The sequence below is a fragment of the Lactuca saligna genome, chromosome 1 (assembly GCF_052625555.1).
Source record: "Lactuca saligna cultivar CGN05327 chromosome 1, ASM5262555v1, whole genome shotgun sequence".
Taxonomy (NCBI): Eukaryota; Viridiplantae; Streptophyta; class Magnoliopsida; order Asterales; family Asteraceae; genus Lactuca; species Lactuca saligna.
The window spans coordinates 25,819,108-25,837,874 of record NC_136417.1 but is presented as its reverse complement, the minus strand read 5'-3'; the positions used below and the strand labels follow the sequence as shown (position 1 = coordinate 25,837,874).

At 34.2% G+C, this 18,767-nt stretch overlaps 2 protein-coding genes across 4 annotated transcripts; both read right to left on the bottom strand.

Moving 5' to 3' along the window:
* Window positions 1-5,386: 5,386 nt before the first annotated feature.
* On the bottom strand, window positions 5,387-9,779 carry LOC145029607 (sister chromatid cohesion protein PDS5 homolog C-like). Of its 3 annotated transcripts, none has more exons than XM_078978109.1 (6): window positions 9,466-9,779; window positions 8,974-9,177; window positions 8,691-8,872; window positions 8,456-8,585; window positions 8,105-8,371; window positions 5,387-5,672 (listed from the first exon to the last, which is right to left on the bottom strand). In XM_078978109.1, the coding sequence occupies exons 1-6, from the start codon at window positions 9,580-9,582 to the stop codon at window positions 5,613-5,615; spliced, it is 960 nt and encodes a 319-aa protein (XP_078834235.1). In that variant the 5' UTR covers window positions 9,583-9,779; the 3' UTR covers window positions 5,387-5,612. The 3 variants fall into 3 exon arrangements, with proteins under 3 accessions (XP_078834235.1, XP_078834229.1, XP_078834240.1); XM_078978103.1 differs by lacking the exon at window positions 5,387-5,672 and adding an exon at window positions 5,936-6,640 and having other exon boundaries at window positions 9,466-9,778; XM_078978114.1 differs by lacking the exon at window positions 5,387-5,672 and adding an exon at window positions 6,461-6,588 and having other exon boundaries at window positions 9,466-9,777.
* Window positions 9,780-12,318: 2,539 nt separating this feature from the next.
* LOC145029601 (uncharacterized) lies at window positions 12,319-14,789 on the bottom strand. Its single transcript, XM_078978099.1, has 3 exons — window positions 14,476-14,789; window positions 12,526-13,639; window positions 12,319-12,431 (listed from the first exon to the last, which is right to left on the bottom strand). Exons 2-3 carry the CDS (start codon window positions 13,516-13,518, stop codon window positions 12,402-12,404), a joined length of 1,023 nt encoding a protein of 340 aa, XP_078834225.1. The 5' UTR covers window positions 13,519-13,639; window positions 14,476-14,789; the 3' UTR covers window positions 12,319-12,401.
* Window positions 14,790-18,767: the final 3,978 nt, after the last annotated feature.

The following is an 18,767-nucleotide window of genomic DNA, read 5'->3' as shown; positions in this document are numbered from 1 at the left end:
GGGCCCTACACGACTTCTATCGGGCCCCGCCTGGCATCAGGCCCCACCCGATATTACATACAAACACATGCAAGAGTCACAAAGACAGCTAGCACCCTACATACATAATCTACTGGGTCAACATTGGTGCCTTCGACCCACAAGATAGTGAAGAGACTCATCTCAATTGATAACATATAATTCTCACACCCCGAGGTACTGGTCTAAGAACCTCATCATACTATACATATCAAAACCAACCCTAATTAATAATTAGGGTAATAATCATAATCAATATTCCATTACATACTTTCTCTCTAGGGTAAAAGACTGTTTTACCATTCCATACATTACCTAAATCCCTAAAATGACCAATTTCCTCCTCTGTAACTATGCCATGCGTACTCCTTCACATTGGTTGTACTTTTTGAGCAAATAAAATTCCTCCACGTGGTCATTCCGTAACAGCTGGAGTGCTGATTAGGATTATTTTTAAGGTTTACAAAAGTATTCCTAAAACTTTTTTGCAAATCTTTAAGCAATAAAAAAAATGTATATACATCTATTTCTATAAACGAATTTCAAATTATATTAACGTGTGTTACTTTTTTTATAATAATATAAAAAGTAATTTAGCATATCATACTAAAGTTGGAGGGAGTGATAACATCTTTAACATGTTGTCACATAAGATTTTTTTAAGGCTACATAGGATTTTTTTTTAACCTCATAAGATGAAGAGAGTGGTAACAAAAAGGTAGGACCTTGAGTTTGAAGATCCGGGTTACCATCATCTTTTGGCACTCATTTGAGGTATAAAGCTCAGAACTTGTTGTATTATAGCTTAGATTTCCTTTGTTTGAGTTTTTGGACCATTTTGGTCCCATAAATGGGATCTTGTGGATTATTTTTATTTCTGAATCTTAGAGTTGCTACTCTTGGTGTGTTCTTTTGGTCCTAGATTCATAAAGTTTCTATCTTTGAGGCTTAGAACCATCCATGCATGAGTTTGGGTTCATCTTATGGAAGTAGAGGGTTGTATTTTGGGTTTGGGTTCATTTGGGGCATGTAAAGCCGCCAAGTTGATGACTTTATGGTTTAAGATGTTGCATATGACTCGGATTTGTGTTTGGGACCCTTAGACTTAAGTATTCAAGAGCTTATTGGAGAAATGGCTTAATGGGTGAGTACGATGGGTGTACAAGCTCATATGCTTAACGTACAAGCCATGCAACATGTACGTTTAACATACAGTTGAGTACGCCCAACGTACTCAATGATTTGGGCTTTGCGTATTTTAGGATACTTCCTTGGACATTATTGTTTTGGGCCTTAGTGGGCGATCTGAAATCGAGCCTTTGTACCGAGTGAGTTTAGTGGGCCTAGAGATAAGGCCCATATTGGGGGTTCCTTAGAGGAACAAGTGGTTTTGGGCCTTGGTTTTGGATCATATTAGCTTAGGGGTAAAATGGTCATTTTACCCCAAGGAAGGATTATTGAATATATAATGGAATCGAAGTGTTAATTGGGTGTTATTGTGTACCGTTAGCTCGAGGAGTCACCAGGGTAGCAACTAGGGATTTATTTCAGTGAGACTCAGCATTTGAGGTGAGTTTCTTCACTGAGTTTAGCGGGTCTAAGGCACTAAGACCGACCCTTGATTGGTTATGTTGATATACTTGTTGTTTGTGTGATACTTGTATGTACTTGTATATGTATGTTTATTGGGCGAGGCCCGTATCTCATTGGGCAGGACCCGTTATATGAGAGTGGGGGAGGCATGTATCTCTTTGGGTGGGGCCAGTAATATGATATGTATTGTATGCAGTATCTTGGGAAACTCACTAAGTTTTATGCTTATGGTTTTTAATTTATATTTCAGGTACTTCCAGTTCCAAGGGAAAAAGCTCGGGTTGTCTGCATCGCACACATCATATGGATTTTGTTTATGGGACATACTCTGATTTTCATGATGTTTGACATACTTATTTTATTGGGATGTATGAATAATGTTTTGAGAATGTTGTTTTTACTTTAAGATATTGAAATTTTTGGGTCGTGTTTTAAGGATGTATTAAATCAATGTTGTTTTGTTGTATATATATATATATATATATATATATATATATATATATATATATATATATATATATTGTTTTTTTGATTATTACAAATATCATTCTTATAAATAGCTAAGTTTCTTTTCTGAATCTTGCATATCATCTTTATCTTCACATTTCTTTTAACCGATAAAGAATTTGTAAAAGAGTATTATTATAATACTTTTTGTAATGGAAGGTTGTTGTAGAAAGTTAATAGAGTTTGAGGGTATATGTTAGCTCTATGTTATCAATAGTCAAACTTTGAATTTGCATTTGGGGTATAACCTATTATAAGTTGATTAATTTGTGACCTAAAAATTACGTGTATTGGATAATCAAATCATATTACCAAAATTATTTCGATGCCCGACAATGTTGTCTATTTAAATGGGAATCAAGAGGTAAATGACTATCTAGTTGTTCATTATGTGTATCCACATATGGCTAAATATGGCTATATTGTATGTGATCTTTGTACACCCGATGACAAGGAAGCATGTGAAAAGGGATTAACAATATGAAGTGATAAAGTTTCTATTGTGATGATGTCTCATATAGGTCCTTTTAAGTATGTTATATTTTTAAGTATGTTACCTATCATAAATGTAAGAACGTTTTCAGTGAGGAACTTGCATATAATTGGATATCTTATCTTTTGCTAAATGATTCTGGATCATATCATCTTCATCTCTATACGAGACATTGTTGTTGATTCACCAGATAAAGCCATTCTAATGAATGATTATAATGTGAAGAATGAAGAAAATAGTATTTATGGAAATATTAATGATTTCTCGTGTATGCCTCCCTTGTTGCCTAACCAATAACACACTATCAATGTTAGGGTATCACTCTGCTTCACGACTACTTCACATGTTTGACTTCCTCAAATATTCAATGACAAAAAAAAGAGTTGAAGCTAACATCGACATTAAAATGCATTGATGAAAGTTCTTAATATAAAACCACAAAGTCATGCAAAAACATACTTTAGGCTTCATATCTTTTAAAAAACTATTAATGACATATTAGGTATTCCAAAAGTAAAGATACATTTCCAAGTTCGAGTATTCAAAGAACATCACACGTGTTCAAAAAAGCAAATTCATCTCGATCGTCTTCAATCAAATATTAATTTAGTGGGACATATATTAAATTTTTTAATGGGGGAGCATAATAAAACACAGGAAAAAGAATCACCAAATATATGAAAAGCTGATTTAAAGTTCACATTTCGTACTCTCAAACTTGGCATGTGAAGTGCCATTGCTAGATTCTTACTCTTGAATATCAATCACACAAGAAAGGAAAAGACAAATTCAAGGAATTATCGATCTTACATAGGAAATAGATGATTTAATGATCAATTTTACATACATATGACAAAAATCTTGTAACATCCAAAAAATAAAAGTCAAATTTGTATTTTTCAAAAACAACCAAAAACCATAAATATTTACAAACATAGTTTCCAAAGTGTCAAAGTCACAAATCAGAGAATCCAAAATCAAATCTCACAAAAAATGAAGGTTGTGCACGATCAAGTCTTCGTCTTGCCCTAATCATCTGAAGTACCCGAAACATAAAATTTAAACTGTAAGCTAAAGCTTAGTGAATCCCCCAAAGTACCACGCACAACCAAACAAATATACATATTGTATGTTGGGTCAAACTTGGTCAAACCCCAAACCCCAGGTCAAAGGTCAAAGTGAACAAGTCAAAATTCAAGGAAAGTCAAGGTAGGTTAAGTAAGCCTCACATACTCGACTACTACGTTGGGCGTAGTCGAAAACTTAGCAAACTATCAGGGCTTCAGCCCATTACGCGCAACATACCACATGGTACGCTCAACGTACTCCTTTTGAACCCTTTTCTCTTCAAAATGTGCTTATTCCTTTAAGATCTTTCATCCAAACTCGGATCTAGACCCAAAACATTGTTCTAAGTCATAAATTTTCCACCATTATGACTTTCTATGGCTAGACAAGGCCCAAAAGCTAAAATCCTAATTCAATAATCCATTAAGACATCATAACTCTTGCATGGAATGGATAGAAGTACCAAGATCACATTTTTATGATTCCTAATATCTAAAAACGTCTAAAAGGATAGCTCTTCTGGTTAGAGTAACCTATACTCATAAACACCAAGCTTATGGGACCAAAATGAACACACCTAAGCAAATACTCATCAAGTTTCAGACTTTATACCTCCAAGAGATGCTTGAGGGTGAAAAACTTCGAGATCCAAAGTGCCTTAAGCTTCCAAGATGTTTTACTTTCCTTCTCTTTCCTTCAAGAACACCATAAATGCACTCTTAAGCTCACAAAGGCTCAAATAAAGGATTAGGGTTTGTTAGGGATAAATTGAGAGATGGAGGTTGATGAATGAAGGGGTCTCAATGAGATAATGATGCTTAAATAGGGCTCAAACCCTAAAAATTAGGGTTTGGGCATCAGCCACGTACACCCTACGTACATAAACGTATGCCCAACGTACTAAAAAAAGTCATGTTTTCACTTAAGTGACAAAGGATTTTGCAACACATTTCATATTTTAGGGTAGAAAATGAAAAATACATGGATAAATGTGTTATAAATCCCCCCCCCACACACACACACACACTTGAATCAGACTTCGTCTTCGAAGTCAGTTGTCACGAATAACTCAGGGTAGTGCTCTTGCATCTCTGCCTTAGGTCTCAATTCCATTCGGAACCCTTCTGATGCTGCCACTAAACCCTGACCAATGAACCCTTCAATTTTTTCTTCTTCTCGTAATCCATAGAATTGGAAATACCTTTCTACTCTGAGAATCCAACCATCGGGGTTGGTTCCATCAAATAAGCGCATATCAAGTTTCCAAAAATGCTAATTGGATCCCCCTTGACCATTTTTCTGAGGGGGAGACGGTCGATCACCACTGTGATAATCATTTTCCTCTCTTATCAGTGATTTCCCTCTATTCTCAAACGACCTCCTCAATTTTCTATATTCCTCTCTCTCTTTTTTTTTTTTTTTTTTTTTTTTTTTTTTTTTTTTTTTTTTTTTGTCAGTGTTGTGAATTGACTGCAAAGTTGTTGCAATTCTTCAATGGTGTTCTTCACCCCTTCCAAATTCACTTCTACTTCTTCTATCCCTTGGGTATTGATGGGTCCATGAGCCATTTGCTCTATACCACATTGCTAGATTCTCACTCTTGAATATCAATCACACAAGAAAGGAAAAGAAAAAATTCAAGGAATTATCGATCTAACATAGGAAATAGATGATCTGATGATCAATTTTACATACATATGACAAAAATCTAGCAGTTCGAGAAGCCAGGATCTCCCAAGAGAGTAATCTCTAAAACAACCGATAAGATGTCCCTCCTAACTGATCTCTTACAATATAAATAAAGACATAACTGAATTAAAGACATAACTAAAATAGTTTATTTACTTATTTACTCTTGTTGCTCACAATTGCTTACTCATGGTTTAAATCCTTTATTGCCCCTTCGTGAATAAGTAAGAATTGGTTTATTTCCCTACTTGCCCCTCCTTGAATATGTGAACATGAGTGGTGGTCTAGCAACCATACGCTCAAACTGCATAATGATACAAATGAGGATTAATTTTCGAGAATCCCGTTGTATTGTTACAATCCGGAGAAGGCAAATCCATTTTTGTAACCCATATTAAGATAGATGATCAAATAGCTTTAAAATATGGAATTCACCGGGTTTGGTAAAAGAATCGTCAAATTATTCACCCTTACACCAAACCCATCACATGTAAATAATTTTCTATCAATAACCGTCAAATGTAATGGTAATTATGGTAATTACTAACTAGCATCGCATAAAGAAAATAATGAAACCCACAATTTCTATAAACAAGAACCAAGTATTTCAAAATGGAGGTTTAGAGCAAGCTAAACAAATCCAGGTATTTTCAAAAGCCTATATACACAAAACTTAACCTTTTTCTTCCTAACAAAAAGAGTCCGACCTTAGTTTCACAAAATAAGCATGCGAGCCTTGTGGATATTCTATCATCTAAACACCATAAGTCTTGTTCGGTTTTATAATCCAAGATATTGTGATTAAGATTCTTTTCTACAAGATCCAGTACTTTCATGCACTTTTCAAACCGTTGTTGTGCAGCCATGAGCTCTGCACGTCTCTCTCTCACCTCCATTTCAGCAGCTTTTTTAAGCATCCATGTTTTTGCTTTTTATTTCCATGGATTCATTCCTTCTGCGAAAGGCTTCCAAGTAAGATCGAAGCCACGAGACACGAATGTTGGCTGCCTCTGCCTCTGACACCTGGCGCTGTATTTCTTCCATCTTGGAAATTATGGTTTTTTCATCATTGGTTTGAAGTTGTGTGACAATTTCACAAATAACTTGTAGGAAAGACTCCCTTATGGAAGCTGTTTTGAATAAACATTCAGCTGCTATGTCACCGTGTTTCATGAAAATGGATACAAGAATCGGTGCAATGTTGCTCTTCACATTGTAGCCTTTGACACAAATTATGCAAGATTTAGAAGACGAAACCTCTATTGGCAATGCCTAGATACAAATCCATATCATATAAATGTTTATAATGTACCTTAGTTATGTTTCCAAAAGGGCTTTTGATACGAAAGTACTTACGTTTGTAAAAAAAAATATGTTTTTAACCCAAGTCTGTTTTTATGTTCGTTAATGCTCGAACTTTACAAGTTTTCTTCTATTTTTGCCCTTTTTACTTGTTATAACAGATTTGCATATTATCAGGAAATAAATTCTCAACAAAACCCTTAAGCTTATAATTTTTTTACATTTTTACCCTAAGTATTTTTTTTCTTCATACTAGACGTGTATTCATACTGAAAAAAATGTATTTACACACAAAAAAAACATTTTATTTACGTTCTTTTTAAATGATATTTCTTTGTAGTTTGTATACGATAATTTTTTTTTTCCTATTTATATGGTTTAATACATAAAAACATGTTTTTAGAAGTATAAAGTATAAACAACTATTTGAAGTATATCAATTAAAAGCGTGTTATATATATATATATATATATATATATATATATATATATATATATATATATATATATATATATATATACACACACACACACACACACACACACACTTCTATAAACGTAAAAATATGTATTTATACTTCTAAAAATGTGAAAATGCATATTTATACATTTAAGAAATATATATATATATATATATATAAATTCATATTTTTAGATTTTTTAGAAGTGTAAATACATTTTTTTTAGAAATATTAATATGTCTTTTAGAAGTATATGTATTTTTACGTTTCTAGACGTATAATTATATTTTAGCAGTATAAAAATGTATTTTTACATTTTTTAGAAGTATAACTACTTTTTTAGAAGTATAAACACGTTTTGTAGAGGAATAAATACACATTTTTATGTATTTAGAAATTAGAAGTATAGATACATATTAATATTTCTAAAATATATTAAAATACATATTTATACTTTAAAAAAATATGTACATGTATCTAAATACATAAAAATACGTATTTATACATCAAAAAACATATTTTTTACGTTTTAAACCATATAAAAAGGCAAAAAACGGAACCCATATACAGAGAAATATTATTTAAAAAATCTAAATACAATGATTAATTAAATATTTTTTCATGTATAAAAAAGTTTTTTCTGCATGAATACATATAATATGAAGAAAACATACTTAGGATGAAAACGTAAAAGATTTGGAAACTTAAGGGTTTTCTTGCGAACTGTATTTCAATTTTCATGGTATCAGAGGTAGCAAGGGCAAAAGTTTAACAAAAAAAAACTCGTAAAATTTAGACATTAATGAACATAAAAACGGACTTAAGGGCTTTTGTGTCAAAAGCCTTTTCCAAAATGTACAAAAGCACACAAATAACACACACGTTTTCAACCACCTTCCAATGTAGCTTCTTGAAGAGGGATTCATGTTTGTTTTTGAAGAATTAGAATAGTTTCCAAAAGCAGGCGACATTACCTTTTTCTTTGGTGAATTGCACTTTCTCTTACATTTTCCCTTCACCCCTGTTTTTGACTTGGTTGACATTATTGAATCATTGGAAATTAAGAGGGTTTTCTTTTCATCTTCAAAGTGGATGCCATTACAAATTTGTCCAACAATTTTAGAGTAATCTTGAAGAGGAATCCCCATTTTGCGTACAAAACCCGGGAGATGTGATTTGAGTTGAGTAACACAGTTCTTAAGAACATTTTCCCCAAGTTGCCAACAAACATGCAAATCAATCTGCAAGAGAAACAAACAACAAAAACTCTAGCATATGATATGATGTAATTAGTGAACCTAATATGGTATTATGGTTAACCTCACCTGATTAGAATTTCTCACACTCATAACTAGGAGTTCTACAAGCTCGACCATGGGTGCATCACATTCCTTCATGATCATGATCATGCTCATGATCATCTCCATCTCAAGTACAACAACAGGGGGATTGAAGCTTAACATGCATAAGCACAAAGAAGAAATTCATTTGTTGGTTTATAACAAAAGAAGTAAATCAAAAGTTCACTTCTAAGAAACCAGTTGCAAGTTTACAACTTACTCAGCAACTGTTAGAAACTGTTTGAATAATTGAACTACTAGTTTGTCTATCTTCAGGTCCAACATCAGCAATGGAAATTTGGCTTTCCTAAATATTTTGAGAACTTTAGTCATCCTAGTATAGCATCCACCTGATGAAGAAGATAGTTTCTCAAATGTCATTGTTGTCAGTTCAAAAAAATCCTGCACAACAACACACAGTAAAGAGTAAAGACAACAGTTACTTGAAAGTTGTATAGAAAGTTCCCACATGTTAAACCAAAACTCATTCAGATGTCTAGAACCTTCAGTTGATTGTCATTGTAAGGGGGATTCGGTGCCATAATTCTCAAAATCTCACAGTTACAGCATACAACTGAGATGTTCACATCCATATCATGATGTTTGACTAGTTCTTTAGCAATCAGTGCCTCCGCTATTGGATGCATTGCATACTTCATTGATTCCGATGGCATTTGGTTCACCCAGGATAAATTTTGCTCCATGTGCTACGAAGAAGAATACACTTGAAACTTGTTAACTGTAACAATGAAATATGAGTAGGATTGTAATGTATGTAGCCTACTGGATAATCTTTAAAATTTCGAGGAAAACCCTAATTTATTTATTAAACATGTCTCGAGTAGCTTGAACAATGAAAATCATAAGAACCTATGCAGAAAACAACTTACGCCATGAATTAATTGACAATCTATATAAAAACCATCAAATTCAAGATTACTAACATCATTAATTACAAAATAAAAAGGAAATTATATGGCGGGAAAACCCCTTACTGCAAGAACATCAAGAAGCTCGGGACATGAAGAGGGCAGAGGTAATAGCCTCCGTACCACGTCCATTAACACGTTCTCGGGCTGAATGCCAGAAAAAACAGACAATCTGGACGCCATTTTAGGAATCGACTTCAGCAGTCCACTCAAAGAGCATGAAAACCGAGAAATCCCCTGATATTCTCTAACCTGGGGACCTCAAATCGACCCACAACTTTGATTCATATGCAAACTTTCCTTAAAATTCGTCAATATATGATTCTAATTCCTAACAAAATTTGAATCCCGCAAGTGACGTTTATAACCGAGCTTTATAACAAAAACCATTTTCTTTATAAAGGTGTTGGCATATGCTTAAAACTAATAAGTTAAAAAGCAAAAAGACGTTTTTTAGATTAAATCTAAATTTTATTTTTTCAATGAAAAAGATTGAGTGTTTATCAAATTGACTTGTTAATTTGTTGGTTTTTCAATAGCTAAAAAGAGTTTGGTACATTTCAAACAGCCAAAAAAAAATCTATTAACATATGTATGGTCCTCTACCTTTTGTCTATATACACCTTTTTTGAGTGAGAATTTCACTACGTTAAAGGGACCCAATCAACCTTCTGTACATATCAAAGAGTCGTCTACAAGGCCTAATCCTAATAGGGTTATTAAAAGGTGTTGGAAAAAAAATTGTTGTTGTAAAAATAGATGTTGGATGTTGCGTTACATATACGACTATACGTACATATCCTAATTGCCCATATTGTTTTGCAATCATCCACTTGCTCCTAGACTAACACCTCTCCTTTATCAACTATATAACTATATTGGATCACGACATAATATCTTTCACCTATTTTTGCTAAAGAATTTAATGTATTTGTATTTAATGTTATCGTTTGTAAGTTTGGATATTGTTTTTTTTTTTAACAAAAGTATTTTTGTTGGGTTCTTTTTACAAAATACAAAAAAAATTATTGTTTCTAAATTCACATTATTCATTTATCTATGTAAATGGTCCGCGATACATATTAAACTCGCATGGTTGTAATTTTTTTGAATGAAGATCATTCTAAAATATAATAATAGTATTTCATGTTACGAATTTCTTCTTTTAATCTACTATTCTAACATCTTTATCTTCATATATCTTGGAACCGATCATGAATCCACCAAACGATGGTGTTATATTACATTTTTGTATCCGAGGATTGTGGGAGAATATTAATGGAGTTTGAGAGTATATGCCAATGAATGTTAACAATAATCACACTTCGAATTTACATGTGTATAAACTATATTGGATTGATTAGTTTGGTGTCTAGAAAATTACTTGTAGTGAATAATCATATCAAAGTATCCTACAAATATCCGTTTATTGGCATTGTTTTTTATATAAATGACGATCACGAGGTAAAAGAGTATTTTTTTCTGTTGTTCATTATATGTATCCACATATTGTAATGTTGTATGGTGTTGTTTAGGTTATAAGGGATCTCGTGGAAATCGATCGGTTGGAAGTATCCTATATGTTGGTTTCTCATACCAATCCTTTTGAATATGTTAACCATCATAAATGTTGAACCTACATACAAGATTGGTACATTTAGTATTGTGGGTCAAGAAGGTATCCTTTTGGTTAATGATGGTAAACCATCAATATTTAAGGATAATTATGAATACTATAAAAATATAACAGAGGTGAACAATGTGGGTCAAGAAGGTATCTTTTTAGTCACTTTTGTCAACACCATTAACTAATGATTTATTTATTTTTGTGTGTTGAAAAATATTATGATTGGTTATTGCAAATCATAAGGGTACTTTTGAACACAACAAATAAACTTACTTGTAAATCATGTACACAAAAAAGAAATTGACTAATTATGAACAAAAATAAAAAATTTGTTACCTCATAATTCATTATTCATTGTCCCTTCTTAAACATTCATTTTAATTTAATTAAAATATCCATTAATTTGTAAAATATTCATTTTAATAAAAAAATTATTTTGTAAATTTATAATTAAATCTCTTTCTTATCATGGTAAAAAAAATTAAGCATTAAAATGTGACTTATCAACCATAGTAATTATAATAAATGTAAATTATTTTGACGATCATTCAAACATTATCTTTACTTGGAATTTCAATATTTTTCAAGCTTTCACAAGCAAAAATGTGAAGTGGATGCAAACATCAAATAGTTACACAAACATTTGAGTGATAATCAGCATCACCAAAAGAAAATCTATGAACAATAATCAAGTAGTTCAAAATAGAAGTTCAGAATCTTAGCTTTCTAGGAAGCACATGAAAGACTCATGATCAGAAGGAGCATGAAAAAACAGGCTAAATTAATCCAAGTATTTTGAGAAGCCTAAATACAAACTTATCAATTTTTTCTAAACAAAAAGGGTCTCATGCAACCTGACAAAATAAGGGTAACCCTGCTGATTGGTGAATCTTCTATTATCCACACCCCATATGATTAACCTATAACAAAGTAGGGGTGTGACCCTGGTGGATATTGGTTTTTAGCTTCTTGTGTACAAGACCCAGTACTTTTACAAACCTTTTAGCCTTTTTAAGCCGTTGTTTTGCAGCCATGAACTCTGTACGCATCTCTCTCACCTCCATTTTAGCAGCTTTTTTAAGCATAATCGTTTTTGCTTCCGTTTCCATCATCAAACTTGACGTTTTCCTGGCTTCCAAGTGAGATCGAAGCCACGACACATGAATGTTAGCTGCCTCTACCTCTGAGACATCGGTCTCCATTTCCTCCATCTTAGAAATTATAGCCATATCATCATTTGTTTGAAGCTGCATGACAACTTCGCAAACAAGCCCTAGGAAAAATGCCCTCACGGAAGCTGTTTTGAATATACATTCAGCTGCTATGTCACCATGCTTCATGAAAACGGCTTCAAGAATTGGCGCTAAGCTGTTCTTCACCTTGTAGCCTCGAACACAAGTTGTGCCTGGATACAAATCACATAAAATGCATAACGTTATTTATAGTTTGATAATATGGAATTGTACGAAAAAAGTTCCAAAATCCATCAATACACACACATTTTCAACCAAGTGGTCTGACTTTTTGAGGTTTAGAATTTCTTGTTCTTGTTCTTGCACTCCATCTCTTCTTCTAACTCTCTCGGCTTTTTCTCTCTCAACTATCTGTCTCTCTTCCGGTTCAAAATCTGCGACAAATGTTCGGTTTTGCCAATCTTTGATATGGAACGGGGGTTCCAGTGAAAACACGAGATTAGGGATATCCTGCTGTGTTAAGGTCCGAAGTTCTATATTTATCCTATGGGCTTCCATATCCATATCAATAGCACCCTCATTGTGTAAAAATGTAGACAAGAGGTATCCATGAGGGATACTAGACCTATATGCGCTCTCATAAGTAGCCCATAAATTCAACATCACCAAGTGCGCATACGATATAGCCACTCTCCCTGAAATAAGCCCATATAAAATTGAAATATCACGAACCCGAAATTTACTTTCATACCCGGCCTCTCTAGGAAAAATATTCCAAACACCTACTCCCCACAAAACCTTCGCTTGTGGCTTTAGATCCGCTTTCCCCGATGACGTGTATTTGAATGTGTCAGGAGGAAGAAAGAACAACTCCTGCAATCGATCAATCCAATCTTGGGTTTCAAGATTCGAGGGCTCCAGATAACTCTCATCTGGATATTCGTAAGCCCGACCCGGTTCTCCTCTAATACCCGTGTCAACACCGAACATTTGCCTGATTTTGTCGTGGGTAAGTGTGTATTGTTTTCCACTAACTATACCGGTTAAGGCTAAGGATGCTCCATCACCATGGCGTTGAAGGGTTGATATCCAATCTATTACGGGTTGCGTGTAGCAGATATCTGATTCGAACTCTAAGATGCCACCCCACCCCATTCTGTAAATCGGATCCATGACATCGTAGTCTTCAAAATCTTCCATTTTCACTTTTTTCTCAATAGAGACAGACGGGTTTTTCTCATGAATAATGCTTGTCGGATCTCTTCCGGATGTTGGGAAAGTGTATACCCAGGTATCCATTCCGGTTGCTGTTTTTTAACGTGAGCATGTTGCTCCGTTTTTATTTGCTTTTCATCATCTGTCATCTTTTAGCGTTAATCTCCTTCTGATAACCACGTGGCCTCAGTTGATTTGATCAAATCTGAAGCAAATACATCAAAAAAATTCAGTTCAATAATCAAGGGTATTATTTCAATTAATTTCTATGTTTCCTTCCAGATTTGATCCAGGTTTACTGAAGAATGTGTTGGATATAGTTGGTGAAATAAGAATGTACTATTTTTTTTAATCCTTTGTGACTCGGTGAAATAAGAATACACATTGTATTTTCAAGTTTTTTAAAAGAAAAACAACACGTGGTTGTGAATGATAAGTACGTTGCTATTATTTTAACAATCATAAATACATTCCTTTAGCTATTAAAGATGACAAGTATGTTGTTATTATTGTTAAAAAGGATCAGTACATTGCTATTTCTGTAAAAGAAAATGAGCATTGTGTGGCTATTTCTACTAAAAATGATAAATATGTTGCTATATATATGTTATAAATTATAAAAGATAAGTATCTTTCTACCTCTATTACAAATGACAAGTACTTTAAAACTTTCAAAAAGGAAACTACCTAGTGCAATTTAGCATTTAAAAGGACAAAAAAAAAGGTTAGCCTTTTGTATCAGAAAAATTGAAACAAGAAAACTTTTGCTAGGAAAAAAAAGGTATAATACTAGTTGGGTATTGTGGTTGTAAAATCAACTTTGTTACATGGACCACTTCCAAATATTAATATTCAAAGTGTTGTTGACGGGTTTTAATTATAAAAAAAATTCAAGAAAGTTCGTGGCGAGAACCAAACTCAACCAAGCCCTAAAAATATCATTTTTCACTTTTCAGCTTCATCCCAATTCCCAACAAACCTACCACGAATCCAGTAAAAAATTTAAGCATAAAACGTAAGGAAGCATTAACAATCACATACCTTAGACGAGTATGCAAGAACCGAATAATGTATAAACTTGGATGTGCAAAATTTGAGCGTGAAGATCAGCCCACGACTGGCGATTTTATGGGTTTTACACAGAAATTTTCTTTCAGAATGGTGCGATCGAGCGAGATGTGCGCAAGATTGGTTGATTTCGTGATTTAGAAAAGAAAAGAAGAGACTGTGGGCTTTTGAGAAGAATTCGTAGAGAAGAATCAAGGAGGAGAGTTCATCTTTTCAGAAGCAACTAAAATCCTGTCTCGTATACCGTGTATACTTTTGAGATAGAGTGAAATCATATAATCTAATATACCTTTAAAAGATAATGGGAAATGAACTAAAAATGTTACACTTTTTGAGATATAGTGAAATCATACAATCAATATACCTTTAAAAGATAATGGGAAATGAACTAAAAATGTTACAAAATTTGAAAAATGTATAAAAAAAAATTATTGTTTTTTTAATACAAAAAATATCATATTATCGGGTATTATAGGTAACATCAAGTAAGTTTTCTTTTTTTTTTTTTTTTTTAAGTAATATAAGATATACGAGGATAATACATGGCATTCCCCGTCATTATTTCACCCAAATTGAAAATACCTAGGGTTTGCTCATTTGTCCTTCCACAACGGATACAACAAACGACGATAATGGCTTCAACATCGATGCAGGAGCACCTGACAATCGAAGTTAATCATATAAGTTCTTTTGTCCCCAAACCTATTGTTTATTTCAATCCCGTAAAAGTGCTTGTTACTAATGTTGATTTTAGAAGCATGAGCTTCACATAATTTATTTTTTTATGTAAAGAACCCGGTAAATGATGGAATAATCATTATCTACTATTGTCTTCCACATCGTTCACTAAGAGATAGGTTGAGAGACTTTACAGATGAAAATGATTATGTATGTTTTCTTGATGTTGGATATGAGAATGATGGAAGAGTACATTGATCATAGGCAGGAACAAGTTATCGAGCGGATTGAAGAAGAGATAGCTAAAGATGGATCCACATATGGTCATACTGATGATGATGATGTAGATGATAAGAAAGATGCCAAGTCAAATATTCCTTAGTTTCATGGTCATGATCTTAACCAACAATGGGATACTATGGTACCGATCTTGTAACGTCCCAAAAATAAAACCCAAAAATTTTATTTTTAATTTTATAAAAACAATAATCCAAAACATTGTCATACAACCCAAAAATATATCAATACATCATATCATATCAGAGTAAATCTCAAAAAGCGGAAAAAATGGTGTGTGCTCTGCAATCATCTCGGGCTCTTCCCTTTCATTCCTGAAGTACCTGAAATATAAACTGAAAACAGTAAGCCCAAAGCTTAGAGTTCCCCAAAGTACCCCATACCATACATAACAAACACAAAAGGACCCTACACGGCATACATATATGTCAATCAACGAGCCCCGCCCAATTAGTGTAACAGACCTCACCCTAACTAGCATAACGGGCCCCACCCACTGAGTATAACGGGCCTCACCCTAACTCGCATAATGGGGCCCGCCCAACGTACAAACACATAATCCTATTAACACGTGCGATAATCACAAAGATAATAGCAAACAATACAGTCATCGGGCCTCACCTGACAGCGAGCCCCGCTCGGTATACATACCAATGCATACACATGCAAGAGTCACGCAACATTTAGCATCCTAAGATAATAAAACATGGGCTGACATTGGTGCCCTCGACCCACCAAAACACAGTGAGGAAACTCACCTTAGACTGTTGAATCTCACAGATAAATCTCTGACTGCTAGCCCGTTAAAATCCTTGCACTATAATCACAAAATAACATCCAATTAATAATTGGATCCTGACTCACACTAAGAGTCCAAACTAAGGTAAAAAACCTTTTTACCCTTTCCCTAACTTAGCCCAAGGCCAAGGCCCAAAATCCAAAAATAATCACCCAAAGCCCAAATATGGCCCAATTTTCTAAATTGGGCCTAAATCCCTTCATGGGCTTCAACTAAAGAGTCCAATAAAATAACATCAGCCCAAAGATAGAATTTAAGGGCCAAACAAGGCCCAAGACTACTAAGGTCCAACATGGGCTCAATACTGAGAAGCCCATAATTCTAAAGCCCATTGTTGAGTACACAGGGTGTACTCAGCTTGTACGCCTAGCGTACTCCCCAGCTTGGCCAACTTCTATCATTAAGCTCTTAATCGGTTAAGACTTCAACCCAACACTCAAATCTGACTTCCTTAAGGTATTTTATCACTTAAATTTGGCAACTTTACGTGCATGTATGGCTTAATGGGGTTCTAAAGCTCAAAAGAACTTGACAAAGGGTCTTAACACATGCATGAGTCCATAAACACCCCAAAGCTTGCATTTTTATGGACAAAGGGACCCACAGAACCCTAGATCTACCATCAATCACTTTTGGAGTGAATCAAGAGGCTCAACAATCATTGCAAGGACTCAAAAAGCACAAAATGGAACTAAAACAAGATCTAGCATCATAGATTAGCAAGATGGGATCTTTTTACCTCACATGGATAGCAAATGATGAACTAATCCTGAATCCTCAAGCTCCAAGCACAACTCTAAATGGTTCACTTCTTCTCCTTCACAAAGCACCCATAAGTACACTTAATGGCTCAAATCTCTCAAGAACACACTAGGGTTTCAATTTCTAGAAAATAGGGGATGGAGGCTGTCTAAACATGACCAAATGAGGCTATCATAAGGCTTAAATAGGGTGCAATACCCTAAAAATTAGGGTTTCGTTAACCACACGTACGCCATGCATACTCAATGTATGCCCAACGTACGTAGACCAAAGGCGCGATCCTAATGCACTAGTATGCCCAGCGTATAAGGAGTACGCCCAACGTACTCCCACTTTCCTGAAGTTGGCAATTTTGCCCCCTAGGGACCAAATCAACAAAACATTAACACATACAGGGTCTGAACTAAAAAAGTAATTTGAATCAGGTGTTACAAATCTTAGGTATGAAATTTCGTGATCGTTTTTAACTTAAGCACATGTTAAGCAATTATGTTGTTGCTAATAGGTATAAAGTGTGGTATGAAAAAAATTATTCAACTAGATTATTAGTCAAATGTTGCGAAAAAAAAGAAAAAAAAGTCTGAATGCCCTTTTAGATTATGGGCAACTTGGATGAGTAAAGAAATATCATTTCATATTAAGTCATTAATATTTGAAAACAACTATTTTAGAGCCTTCAGTTTAGGTGCAATGGTCATATATAGTTGTATTGGAAAACACTTAATCGAAAACATATTAGATAATCCAATAATCAGTTACAAGAAAATGAAAGTAGTAGTCCTTAGAAATTTTAATCTAAAAGTTAGTGTTTGGCAGTGTAGAAATGCCAAAAAAAATTACATTGGATGAGATAAGGGAGTTTGGTGGCATATTATGAAAACTTAGGAGTTATGGTTTGGAGCTATTGATTGCTAATCCAGGTTCAACAATCAAATTAGATGTGGATATCATGCTTGATTCCCCAATCCATTTTTCAAAGATGTATATTTACTTGTAGATTGTGAAAGATTGTTAGATTTAGGGGTGTAGAAGGGTGATTGGTGTAGATGGGTGTTTTTTAAATGGTCTTTGTAGAGGTGAGGTACTGCTAGTTGTTGGTAGGGATGCTAATAGCCAACTATATCCTCTAGCATGGGATGTTATTGTAGTAAAAAAGAAGGCAACGTGGAAATGGTTTTTGGATTTATTTCTTGATGACATTGAAATGGGACAAGCTAAAGGTGTAACACCCCAAAAAAATTCAATAAAATTAAAAACTTTCAAAACAACCCATTTATTAAAGAGGTGTTTAAAAACCCGTTCTTTCCAAAACATTTATTTAAAACCGAAATCATTTACACATAGTTTTCAAAACATTCACATTATCAGAGTTTTCCAGAAACCATAAGTCCAAAACACGAGGATGTGTACGGTCACGCCTTCGCCTTGCCAAAATATCCAAAGCACCTAAAACAATAAAATGAAACCGTAAGCACAAAGCTTAGTGAGTTCCCCAAAGTACCAACACACAAACAATACACATATACAAATAACAACACGCATACTAAGCCATCAGTCTAACTGGACTGCCTCGAAGGGCCTAGAGCCTATCTGGACCGCAGACGAGCCTTCGGCACGTCTGGACCATCTCGCAAGGCCTACAACCTATTCGGACCACTACCGAGCCTTCAGCACGTTTGGACCGCCTCACAGGGCCTACAGCCTATCCGGACCGCTCCCGAGCCTTCAC